The sequence below is a fragment of the Papio anubis genome, chromosome 3 (assembly GCF_008728515.1).
Source record: "Papio anubis isolate 15944 chromosome 3, Panubis1.0, whole genome shotgun sequence".
Classification (NCBI taxonomy): domain Eukaryota; kingdom Metazoa; phylum Chordata; class Mammalia; order Primates; family Cercopithecidae; genus Papio; species Papio anubis.
Genome location: NC_044978.1, coordinates 75,759,869 through 75,773,334, shown reverse-complemented (window position 1 = coordinate 75,773,334; position 13,466 = coordinate 75,759,869). Strand labels below are relative to the sequence as shown.

Below are 13,466 nucleotides of genomic sequence, written 5' to 3'. Positions count from 1 at the left end.
ACTATTCCCCTGAAAACCCAAAGGGCTATGTTACTTCTTAAAACCACAATAACTTGGCTTTGAGCTAACTTTGAAATTTGCAAAGAAAGGGAGTCCAGAAGCAACTTCTTCTCCATCACATGAACCAGGAATAGAACAGGTTCATTTCATTCCATATTTGCCCTCACGTCCCTCATTTCAAAGGTGGCCCTGCAATGCTGCACCTAGAACTAAAAGTTTATCTTTCTCAGTGACCTGGAAAGTCCTGATTTTCACAAAGAAAGGAAACATGCAAGCTAAATATTGGCAGATCTTGAAATATTGCAATTTTTTGTTTTCTGGTGGTGGTAGGATAGCCTTGCTTTTTAAATTTTCCTGTTGTTTCAAAAAATATGTTGTGCTGGCATTTCTGTTCATTATGAACCAAGTCAATGAGTTGGCTAGAATGCTGTCAGAAGGAAATCTTTGCTTTATGAATGAAGGTGGGTCATTTCTTGTCTCAGTACTGGATAGCCCGGAAGACCTAGAAAAGAAACGAATCTGCCGCATCATCACCCGAGACTTCCCACAGTACTTTGCAGTGGTGTCTCGTATCAAACAGGACAGCAATCTGATTGGCCCAGAAGGAGGTGTGCTGAGCAGCACAGTGGTGCCCCAGGTGCAAGCCGTCTTCCCAGAGGGGGCACTCACCAAGCGGATCCGCGTAGGCCTGCAGGTATGCCCGTGTTAGAGGCAAGTGATCCTAACAGGATTGTATTCTAATGATTAAAAATTAGCTTTGTCGAGGACTGTTACCCTTGATTTATAATCATACCAAAAAGGAAGGTAGTGTTAATAGTAGAGCTAAAGTCAAAATCCATGTTTATTGGTTACTAATCTATTTAAAAATTCACCTTATATTTGGACAATTAACCAAAATTAATCTCTAGCTATAAATGTTTTCTTCTTGTAAAAAAAAAAAAAAAAAAAGAGAGAAAAGAAATTAGCTTTTAAATGAGAAATAAATTGTTAAAGAATCAGATTATTCTTGGTAAGCAAGAGCTGCCATCAGAGATCGTGGATCTTAGAAAATTTTATATAAGTGCTTAGTAATAATACTGAACTTATGATTGCCATATTTGACGTCCACCAAGCTTATTTATAAGATTAAAAAAAATACATTGGGTAAGAAATTTGAAATTAAATATAATGATTCATTCTTTATATATATATATATGTTTTTTATGTTTATATATATATATATATATTTTTATGTTTTTACTTTGAAAAGGCTCAACCTATGCACACTGAGCTGGTTAAGAAGATCCTAGGCAATAAAGCTACCTTCAGCCCTATAGTCACTTTGGAACCTAGAAGAAGAAAATTCCACAAACCAATTACCATGACCATTCCTGTCCCCAAAGCTTCAAGTGATGTCATGTTGAATGGTTTTGGGGGAGATGCACCAACCTTAAGATTACTATGCAGCATAACAGGTGAGTCACATATGACTGTGTTAGTAGAGAGTTCTGAAAAAAGAAACTTAGATCATTGTAAATATTAAATTACCTTTGTCATAAGATGTCTGCAGGGTCACATGCATTAATTCAGGGAATACATTTTAATTAACTAGGGAAATGAAGGGTGAAAGGAAACAACTATTATTTACTAAATAAAGTCTGTATGCCAAACTGTTAGATATTTATATGCGTTGTCATTCTAATTTCCACAATAACCCTGTGAGGAAACTTCAACCCCGTTTTGCTGAAAAGGAAACCATGGTTGAAAGAAGTTTTATAACTTGCACTATAAATATTTGGTGGTGTTGGGATTCGAAACCATACCCATATGTCTCCAAAGTTCAGGCTTCAAGTCTTCACTGAAGAGATCACTAAATCTGCTGGGGGAAAAAAAAAAAAGTGTCTTAAGTAATTATACCCAATAGTTCAAACCAAAGTATTATGTTATGGAATTGGTTATGTCTTTATCATTGATCTATTGAACTAACTTTAGAAAAACAACTTAAAGATTTTCAATGATTAACCGATTTTTGGTCTTTTTAATTGGTGGTTGTGTAGTCGCTTTCAGATAGCTACCAAACTCTCCAAAGACACTCCCAGAACGTTGGTAGTCTCTTCATAACAATGCCACCACAAATAGTGAGAGGCAAAAAAAAAAAAAATCACATGAATAATGTGTTCTAGGGCTAAATAATTTAACTGATAATTTCTCTATTTATCAATAATTATATGGTGTTGGTATTCAGTAAATGTTAGTACTATTATTAGTAAGAACAGTAATCGTCCCTGGATGTTTTGGTATTGTTAGAATTATATTTTTCATGTCTCTTTAGTATTGGCGGAATGTTCACCTTTATTTTGTTTTCTTTAATTCACCCTTCTTACTAATATGTTTCTTGTAGTTATGATAGAGAACCGTGAGATTATTCCATAAGTTTAATTATAAGACAAAATTTTAAAATATATATACTATAATGAGTGGGAGGAAATCATATGCTTCACTTATGATCTCTTTCCCAATTGCTCAGTTTTGGTTATTACTATCATTTCTGGGTATCTTTCCCATAATTCCTGCCCCATAGGTATATGGTTAACCTTCTATAATGTGCAATATAATGTCATGGATGTGAAACAGGTGAGGCAGAAGAATATCTGTGATATGCCCTGCCCTTATAGTGATTAAATAAAGACACTATAGGGGCCTAGACACCATCTACTCTATTTATTCCAGCCCAATGTCTTTAGACAGGTTTCTCATAAACATTTCTGAAATTTAATTAAAATTATTTTGAAAATTAACAAATAATTTAATGTATTAATTGTTTAAATACCTAGACATTTGAGTTTTTGTATTCTTCTGTGTCCTATAGTTATGCTGAGTATGTATTTTAAAGGCCTACTGGAATAAAATTCCATAACCTTTCTTTGATAACTTGTTCTCTTCTTTAAGAAACTTTAGAGTCAAGACTTTCCTTCGTTTCAAACATATATTCCTCTTACAGCCCATTGAACTAAAATTTTGTCCTTATCTATGTGATCTTAATTTCTCAGTAGAAATGAAAGACAGGCAGTCACCATCAGCCTTCATGGTAATTTTTCAATGTAAAGGGGTCATCCTTTGACATTCATTTATTTTTTTCATTTACCTTGCGATATTTATTGAGCTCTTACTATTTTACAAACTTTTTTGGGCCAAACTTTTATTGCACATTGAGAGGAAATTTTTTGAAAACAATTGCTTAAAATATGAAGTATGGGAACAAAAGAATATTTAGTTAGAATAGTTAAAATATTCACTATTTTAACAAAGTGTTCAGCTCCTTAGCTGGTCAAAGGATATTTTAAAATAATCAACTGTATACAATTCAAAATTATCTTCAGAGCCTAGCAATTACAATAAAAGCTTTTTACTTTTATTATAGAAGTAAAAAGAAGGCTTAATAAACACTTATTTAAATAACTACCCTAAAGCTTAGTTTCTTGAGTGTTAGTCTGCTGTTTGTTTTCAATGTGTCATTTTTTCACATGTAGGTTTTAGTCATTTTGTTTTCAATGTGTCATTTTGAGAGGTTAGATTGGGCTGGTGAACACAGACAGAACCACAAAGACTTTATTTTAGAATCTAGAGTCTGGAGTTTTGCCTGATTTTTTTCAACAATCGTATTATTTCAGGTGGAACCACCCCTGCTCAGTGGGAAGATATTACAGGAACTACGCCATTAACATTTGTCAATGAATGTGTTTCCTTTACGACAAACGTGTCTGCCAGGTATCGTTATATAGCACAGAAAAGCCCCCTATGATATGTTCCCTTCCAAAAAAACTGCCCTTTGTTTTGTTTTATTTTGTTTCTTTATTGTTTGAAAGTTATTTTTTCATTTGATTTTAAATATGGCCTGCCTTTGCTTTAATATTTTAAACTAGATCTGTCAGCAAATAGAATAGTGATAATACAGTAACAAAGTACTACCAATCCGATTAAAATCTAAGGAAAAGAAGTGATTGTCTGCTTTGCCTGTATGATTCTTGGTCAGTAGCAGTTGCTGCTTTTTCTACTTCCAAAGTCCCTAGGAATGATAATTTCCTGTTGTCAGCAAAATAGCCTGAACTACTTTTCCAACAGAATCATAGCAGCACAAATCTCACCATGGTTTCTCTAAAAGGCTTAGAGGCTTCAGTGGCTCTTATATACATTTCTTATTTATGTATTATGCGTCTTTAAAACGGTGAAGCAGTCTAGTTTTATTGCTTATGCACACGTTAACTCAATTGATTAAAGTTAATTCCCATTCGTTTGGTCTTTGATTGATAAGCATTGTTACCGCTCTTTAACTTGACATTACAACAACTTTGTGACTTAAGAAGGGCAAGAGACGTTATGCCCATTTTACAGATGAGAAAACTGAAGTTGAGAGTAATTAAAATGTACATTCCTATTTGGGGTGAGGGAGAAAAGATAAAAGTGCACGAATAGTTAAGTAATGGCATAGCAATAGTTGGGTGTGGTGGCACATGTTTATAGTTCCAGCCACCCAGAGACTCAACTATTGAGTCTACAGTTCTGTGTTTCAATGTGTTTTGCCAATTTAGCATCTATACTGTAATCCAGAACATGACGTGTTCTGAATAAGAAGTATAGACTAGAGGGAGTAAAAGAATGAGAGAAGGGTGTTCTAATTGGGATAGCTAGAGAGGGTATCTGAGGAGAGGTGACTCGAGACATGTGTTGGAACCTAATAGGCAGATAAAAGTGGAAAAAAGAATAACATGAGCAAAGATACAAAGATAGAATGAGAAGGTGTAGTGAGGGATAGCAACAATTATCCATGTAGTCTATAATTCAAAAATAATGCTTGAGGCTGGGCCTGGTGGCTCATGCCTGTAATCTCAGCACCTTGGGAGGCCAAGGCAGGTGGATCGCTTGAGCCCAGGAGTTCAAGACTAGCTTCGGCAACATGGTGAAACCCTGTCTCTCACGAAAGAGATAACAAAAATTAGCTGGACATGGTGGCACACACCTGTAGTCCCAGGAACCAGGGATGCTGCGGTGGGAGAATCTCTTGAGCCCAGGGAGGTCAAGGCTGCAGTGAGCCATGATTGTATCACTGCACTCCAGCCTGGGTGACAGAGACTTAATCTCAAAACAAAAACCAAAACAAAGCAAAGCAAAACAAAACAAAACAACAAACAAAATGTAGGACTATTGGTTGGCAACACTTTATGAAAGGTCTTACAGGGTAGAATAAGAAGTGATAAATCACCATAAATATATACAATTTTTATTTGGCAATTTAAAGATTACGAAAAGCCCCAGAACTACATGAAAATAAAAATACTATAAAAAAATAAGGCCAGGCATGGTGGCTCATGCCTGTAATCCCAGCACTTTGGGAGGCCGAGGCGGGTGGATCACAAGGTCAGGAGATTAAGACCATCCTGGCTAACACGGTGAAACGCCATCTCTACTAAAAATACAAAAAAATTAGCCAGGCATGGTGGCACGTACCTGTAGTCTCAGCCACTTGGGAGGCTAAGGCAGGAGAATAGCTTGAACCCAGGAGGCGGAGCTTGCAGTGAGCCGAGATCGCGCCACTGCACTCCAGCCTGGGGGACAGAGTGAGGCTCTCTCTCAAAAATAAATAAATAAATAAATATTAAAATTTTTTAAAAAGCAGTTGCATTTAAAAAGTCAGCTATTTTGTGAGAACATGTAAAAAATAAGTAAATAAAATAAAGCCAATTAAAATATCCAAAAAATGAGGAGGAATTATGTTATTTTACTAATAATTTAACTACCAAACAATTGAAGAAACAGTGAACAGAATTAGGTCAGTAGAAAGAGGAAGGTACCCAAGTGCTCGCCATGAGCTAGGAACTATGCTGAACATTAGAAACATTCTGCTAATTGAAATAAGCCAGACATAAAAGAGCTAACATTGCAAGAGTCCACCTATTTGAGGTACATAGGATAGGCAACTTTATAGAGACAAGAAAGTTTAATAGAGATTTAAAGGGACTGAAGTAAGGGGGAAATAGGAAGTTATTTAATGGGTACAGTTTCTGTTTGGGGTGATGAAGAAGTTCTGGAAATGGATATTGATGATGGTTGCACAACATTGTGAATGTATTTAATGCTACTGAATTGTACACTTAAAATTTGTTAAAATGGTAAATTTTATGTTATGTATATTTTAGCATAGTAAGAATAAAAGACAGGTGGGTCAGGAACTTGAAAGAAAGAGAGGGTAAGAGCATAAGAAAACTTCATGACTTTAAGATGCAGAAATCGAAAAACAAAATTAAAAAATGTTAGTAATGATAATTTCAAATTATGGGAAATGGGCCAGGGAAGGACAGTAATCATGGGCAAAATGTTCTAAAGCACAAGAATATAGAATAAGACTTTGGAAGGGCTGGGTGTGATGGCTCACACCTGTAATCCCAGCACTTTGGGAGGCTGAGGTGGGCAGATCACGAAGTCAAGAGATTGAGACCATCCTGGCCAACATGGTGAAACCCCATCTCTACTAAAAATACAAAAATTAGTTGGGCATGGTGGTGCACACCTGTAGTCCCAGCTACTCGGGAGGCTGAGGCAGGAGAATTGCTTGAACTCGGGAGGCGGAGGTTGCAGTGAGCCGAGATAGCGCCACTGCACTCCAGCCTGGTGACAGAGTGCGACAACGTCTAAAAAAAAAAACCCTTTGGAAGTATAAAATAACAAAATGAAAATATTTCCATCTAATGACCTTGACTTTCTTTGTGAAGTTAGCTCTCTTACGGCCTGTGGTGAGGGGTGAAGCTTAAAGAGTGTCATAAGATTTAGTAACATTACTATAGTGAGCAAAAAATTGCCAGTCAATGTCACAGACTTAGTTGAGGCTGGAAATCATCAAGTCATTAATTAGAGCCAATAATTTGTTCTATGAATTATATTCAGCAATACTTAGGAGTTCTGGAGCAGTTTTTAAAAAATGGTTGGGTTGATTCCACTTTGGTGATTAGAGAGTTCCTTGGAAAAGAATAATGAGGGGAGGAAAAGCTGGATAGATTTTGTTGAAAAGAGTTTCAGGAAATGAAATGACAGCTAGGGAGGGGGAATCAAGGAAAATAGAAAACCGTGCAGTGAGATCTTTGTCTTCTGTCTGCTATTGAGCTTACTCCACTAAAGGATTCTAAAACACTAAATATATAGTTCAGAAAATTGAATATTCAGAAGAGTTTCCAAAAAAGAAAATTAGAAATACAATATTTAATAGTTGATCTTAAAAACCTGATCTCTTTCTGTCTTCTCTTCACTCCCTTCTGCCTCCCCATCTATCCTCCTACCTTTCCTTTTTTTCCTGTCTTGCTTTTGCTTTCCTTTGACTTTCTTTCATTATCTCCCTCTCTCACTTCCTTATTTCCAAGAAGCATTTGTTGACTACTTTGATCATATTGCAGGAACTGATTTTTCACATGGTATACTTTGAACTTTAGATAACTGACTTTATTTATTTTATTAGGTTCTGGCTGATAGATTGTCGACAGATCCAGGAATCCGTCACTTTTGCATCACAAGTATATAGAGAAATTATCTGCGTACCTTATATGGCCAAATTTGTAGTGTTTGCCAAGTCACATGACCCAATTGAAGCCAGGTTGAGATGTTTCTGCATGACTGATGATAAAGTAGATAAGACCCTTGAACAACAAGAAAATTTTGCTGAGGTGGCTAGAAGCAGGGATGTGGAGGTACTGTACCAAAAATAATAATAATAATTTATGCCATGCTATTATACCTGTATTAATAGATTACATTTCAAATATAATTTAATAAATAGAATAATTAAAAAGTGAAAGACCAGTGCACATCTTGATCAGTTAGAAGGTCAATATCCAAAATCTGCCATTTTTAGTCATTTTGGACCTATTCAGTGAGACTGATTGGTGGATGTGAGAAGGTAAAAGATGATTCCTTTAAAGATTATTTGAAGAAAAATTATGAGTTATTGATAAACTCAAAGTATGTAAGTGACTGTAGTACTTTAGATGTTTTTAGCTTTCCTTGTTGTCCTTATTTTTTAATAGTAACTAAAACAGTCTGGGAAGTATATCCTTTTGCATAAATGTTGAAGCAGGATGTCTAGTGCTTTTCTACATTACTTTTTCTTATTTCAGAATTTTCCATCAGTGTAGGTCTTTGGGTGTTGAAGACCAGTAACCTGACTCATTACAATGCCAAAAGTTACCCAAGCAGGCCAGGCGTGGTGGTTCACGCCTGTAATCCCAGCACTTCGGGAGGCCGAGGTGGGTGGATCACCTGAGGTCACCAGTCTGAGACCAACCTAGCCAACATGGCAAGACCCCATCTCTACCAAAAATACAAAATTAGCCAAGCATGGTGGTAGACGCCTGTAATCCCAGCTACTCAGGAGGCTGAGGCAAGAGAATTGCTTGAACCCGGGAGGCAGAGGTTGCAGTGAGCCAGGATCACACCACTGCACTTCAGCCTGGGCAACAGAGTGAGACTCCATCTCAAAAAAAAAAAAAAAAAAAAAAAAAAATTACCCAAGCCTAAGTTAAATTTAGGATTTAAATGTATTTTGGGTTTGTGGAATAATGGGATACAGTTTTTACAATGAGAACATTATATGCTACCATGCATTAATGATTCCCATTACTAATAAGAAGAAAAAGCACTGGACATGCTGTGCCACAGATAGAATGTCAGTTGTCAATTTAAAGATTGTTGTATGTGTGTTATAAGAATTTGAAGTTCCAAGTAGTACTACCACTTCTTTGTGTAAACAACAAGTTGTAATTGCAGCTACTTTATTGTTATTTCTCTGTTTTCACTCAGGTGTTAGAAGGAAAACCCATCTATGTTGATTGTTTCGGCAACTTGGTGCCATTAACTAAAAGTGGCCAGCATCATATATTCAGTTTTTTTGCCTTCAAAGAAAATAGACTTCCTCTATTTGTCAAGGTAATACATATATGGAATTTCATGATGTCTTTTTTTCAAGATCAAGGAAGAATTTGACTTCTTTAGTAACAGAAAATTTTTGCTTTTCAGTCATCTTCAGAGTTTTCTTTTTAACCATATTTGTAATGTTTTACTGCCCTGGGAAACCAATCATTTTTATTTTTGAGGTTCAAAGTCAACCTGAATTTTTATAGACTATATTTAAGGATGAGAACAGGACAAATAATAGCCAACTCATTAATTAGGCACAGTGATCAGTATTTTCCAAATTTGAAGGAAAGTCTATTTATCTATTAAAACTTTTAAATATTTATGCTTAGATTTAAAAATATATGTGAACTTCACAAGTGTGGAGATCAAAAGAGTTCTAAGTGGCAACTTTTTATAATAAAATCTCTCAAAAGACCCAGGTCTCACTTAAGCTAATAAGAAATTATCTCCGATAGAGCTATAGACTTGATATATTTTCATAAATTCATTCAGTAAACAGCATGGAGACATGTGTGTGCATCTCTAAACAGAGACAACAAATCCCTAATCCAAGTTAGGGATTTGAGGTGATATATGCAGGTTTCATTTTAGATTCCAATCTATAAGGGATCACAAATGAATGAATAAGAGATTCAGGAAATAAAAAGGAGGTAATAATTCTACTCTGCTTTATTTTCCAAGCTCATTTTTCTTGTTTCTCAGAATTTATTTCGCTAATCTAGCGGTCCTAACGCTCAATCCTATCAGGTATAGGCTGGCTTCTGTCTTTTTTTTTTTTCTAGTCCTACTTCACCTACTCATTTCCAATTGTTCATCAGCAATGACTCTTTTTATTTTAACCCCTTATTTTCTTTCCAAACATGTGTTTGCAAACCTCTTATTGAGTTTTCCAAAGATCTCTACTGAGTCTCTCTCGTTGTGCCATTTCTGGTTCAATTGTTTTGCCTGACTGATGATAGATTCTTACAGATCACCACATTAAGCAGTAACTGCTCGGGGTAATGGATCCATTTAACATAGACAGCTATATAATTAAGCTAATGTTTGATATCATTGGTGTGCAGAATCATTCTCCAAACAACCCAATAAAAAATGAGCAAAGTGCTTCAGTAGACATTTATCCAAAGAAGATACACAGATGGTCAATAAGCACATGAAGAGATGTTCAACAGTGTAGGGAAATGCAAATCAAAACTATGAAGAGATACCACTCCATACCCATTAGGATGGCTATTATTAAAACAAACAAACAGAAAATAAACAAATGTTAGGAAGGATGTAGACAACTTGGGGCCCTAATACATTGCTGGTGGAAATGCAAAATAGTGCAGCCACTTTGGAAAACACTACAGTTTTTCCTCAAAAAGTTAAATATAAAATTAGTATATGATTCAGCAATTCACTTCTCAGTGTACACTGACAAGAATTTAAAGTAGAGACTCAATTACTTGCACACCAATGTTCTTAGCAGCGTTAGCCATGGTAGCCAGAATGGAAACAACCCAGAAGTCCAAACGTCCACAAACAAAATGTGGTATACACATGTAGTGGAATACTATTCAGCCTTTAAAAGGAAGGAAATTCTAATTTGTGCTACAATATGGTAAATGAAATAAGCTAGACACAAAAGGACACATATTGTATGATTTCACTTATATGAGATACCTAGGGTAGTCAAATTCATAAAGAGAGAAAGTATTTTTTTTAATTTATTTTTTTGACCTCTCCTTGAAATGAAATAAAGATAGAAAGTAGAAGAGTAGTTGCTAGAGACAGGAGAAGGGGAGAATGGGGAATTATTGTTTAATAGATACTAGAATTTCAGTTAGGAAGATTAACAAGTTCCAAAGATGGAAGGTAGTGATGATTATACAATAATGTGAATGTACTTAATGCCACCAAACTAGACACCTAAAAATGATTAAAATGATAAGTTTTATGTTACATATATTTATTACAGTTTTTTAAAAAAGGAATGAAATTCTGACACATGATACAATATGAATGAACTTGGAAAACATTATGCTGAGTAAAATAAGGCAGACACAAATACTATATGGCTCCATTTCTACACGTTCCTAGAATAGGCAAACGTATAGAGACAGAAAGTAGAATAGAGGTTATTAGGGGCTGGGCAAGAGGGCAATGGGGAGCTGTTGTTCAATGGGGACAGTTTCTGCATAGGATGAAAAACGTTCTGGATAGAGGTAGTGCTTATACAACTTTGTGAATGTGCTTAATGCCACTGAATTTTCTGCCTCAAAATAGTAAAAATGGCAAATTGTATGTTATGTATATTTTACCACAATTATTTTAAGAGCTAAGTTTTGAAGACCTAATGTACAGCATTGAACTATAGTTAATTGTATGTAATGTATTACATACTTGAAATTTGCTAAGAGAGATCTCAAGTGTCACCAAACAAAGGGGGTTGAGGTGGTTGATATGTTAATTAGTTTGATACGCTAATCATTTCACAATGTACACATATATCAAATCATCACATTGTACACCTTAAATATATGCAATTTTTGTCTACTGTACTTAAATAAGACTAAAAAAGAAAGCTGAATGATTTTTAAAAAGGCTTTCCAAATGGTAATAGGAAAAGAGAAAGGAAATCCTTTGAGTTCTTACCTAGCATTGACAAATGAATTTTACTTTCCCTTTTCAAGCATCATCTAGTTAAAGTAAATACTGCACGTCAAATATGGGTGAAGCATGTATGTCTGTCTTGTTCAAGGTACGCGATACGACTCAGGAACCCTGCGGACGACTATCATTTATGAAGGAGCCAAAATCCACAAGAGGCCTGGTGCATCAAGCTATTTGCAACTTAAACATCACTTTGCCGATTTATACAAAGGTATTGTAAAATCTGCTATAGTGCAATTCAGGTAGTGTAGGAATTGATTTTTAAATCTTGTATTAGGTCAGTGCAAAAGTAATGGCAAAAACAGCAATTACTTTTGCACTGACCAAGAAAATGAATACAAACAAAGACTGAATGAAAGCACATGTAATAATCACGTTTGATTCTCTGTCAAATTTACAATTTCCACTTAAGAAAAATCATAGTGCCACCTGATTTCACATTAAATGCACTTTGATGCAAAAATTCTATTAATACACAACGGGCATGGAAGTAAGAAAATGTGACTTTAGATTTAACTTTTTGAAGAAATTTTTAAAACTAATTGACTTTTCTTCATTATTGTTTTCATGTGCTTTCCTGAAACCATACTAGCACATTTGGCCCTATGAAAATATTAGAGTTCATCAGCCTGTTTACTACCAATTCACAGGTGGCTTACATATTATTAAATTCAGAGCTGCCCCGTGATATTTTATTTTTTCTAAGTAATTATTAATCTTCTAACTTATCATATTTTAGGAGTATATAAACTGGTGTGTTGGTGCACACCTGTAGTCCCAGCTACTCTGGAGGCTGAGGTGAGAAGATCACTTGAGCCTAGGAGTTCAAGGGCAGATTAGGCAACATAACTTGTGTAAATTGTTAGTTAGAATAAAAAATAGTAGAAATAGTTGATTAGTAAAAAACATATCGCCATGTTATGAGGAGTAGATTTAAAACATTGTTAAAAAGAAAAAATACATTAATTCTGACCCCAAGTCTACCTACAGGAATTATTTTCTTTTCAAACCTCTCCCCATCACGTAATTCCTTGAATACTCTGATGAAATCAAAGAAGACAACTAAATCAATTAAATGTTGTGGATAATTTATGTTTCCTTCTTTTAAACTTTTTTTAACCAATATTTCTTTTGAATAGGAAGCTCCCACATGGCAGTCTATAGGTGGATGCAGAAGTTGTCAGTGTCTATATAACAGGTTGGGCAGGGTGATGAGTGGCGGCTGCTGAGACCTGGAGGGGAAGTAGGGATATATTTAAAATCCTAAATCTTGACATCAGAAAACAAAAAATGTCCCATATTTCTTTTTCCCCACCACAATTGTCAAATTTTATATTTGCTTAATGAATTATTCTTTGTAAATAGAGATCAACCATGTAGAGAAAAGCTCGTAGCATTAGGTTTGACATTGTAACTTTTTATTAAATGAATAAAATAAAATATTATTTATATATGTAAATATACATTTTATTCCAAGAATTAAAATATAGAAATGGGTATGTCAACCCAAATGAGCATAATTTCATTGCATATTGATGGTGCAGAATGTGTTTTGGGGTTTGTATTGCTGATTAGTAGTGAGTCAGCGGAGGCAGTATGCCAATAAGAGCCACAAAGAAATATGTACTGCTGCGGGCAAGCCACCTGAGTGTTACAGAAAGCTGACTGAGCTTTGGCTGATTTCAGTGAGCTTTCAGTGTGCTCTAAGAGAAAGCATTAACTTTATTATTACATTTTATTTCGAAGTCAAGACATAGCAGACACAGCTATTAATGCTGTGATAGTCCAGTACAATTTTCTAATTTGTAACTCAAAAAGAAAAAAAAATGCCAGAGATTGTATATTGAAAATATACCTTAGTATTTAATAGCTCT

General features: G+C 35.1%; 1 protein-coding gene across 50 annotated transcripts in view; it reads left to right on the top strand.

Moving 5' to 3' along the window:
• ANK2 (ankyrin 2) overlaps positions 1-13,466 on the top strand; it is a 584,559-nt gene that overhangs the window by 535,211 nt on the left and 35,882 nt on the right. For all 50 annotated transcript variants that reach the window (XM_031664041.1, XM_031664034.1, XM_009207442.3 and 47 more), the window contains 6 exons: positions 483-694; positions 1,250-1,454; positions 3,651-3,747; positions 7,484-7,712; positions 8,821-8,946; positions 11,681-11,803. In XM_031664041.1, coding sequence (XP_031519901.1) covers positions 483-694; positions 1,250-1,454; positions 3,651-3,747; positions 7,484-7,712; positions 8,821-8,946; positions 11,681-11,803 — 992 coding nt within the window. The remainder of the gene's footprint in view (positions 1-482; positions 695-1,249; positions 1,455-3,650; positions 3,748-7,483; positions 7,713-8,820; positions 8,947-11,680; positions 11,804-13,466) is intronic.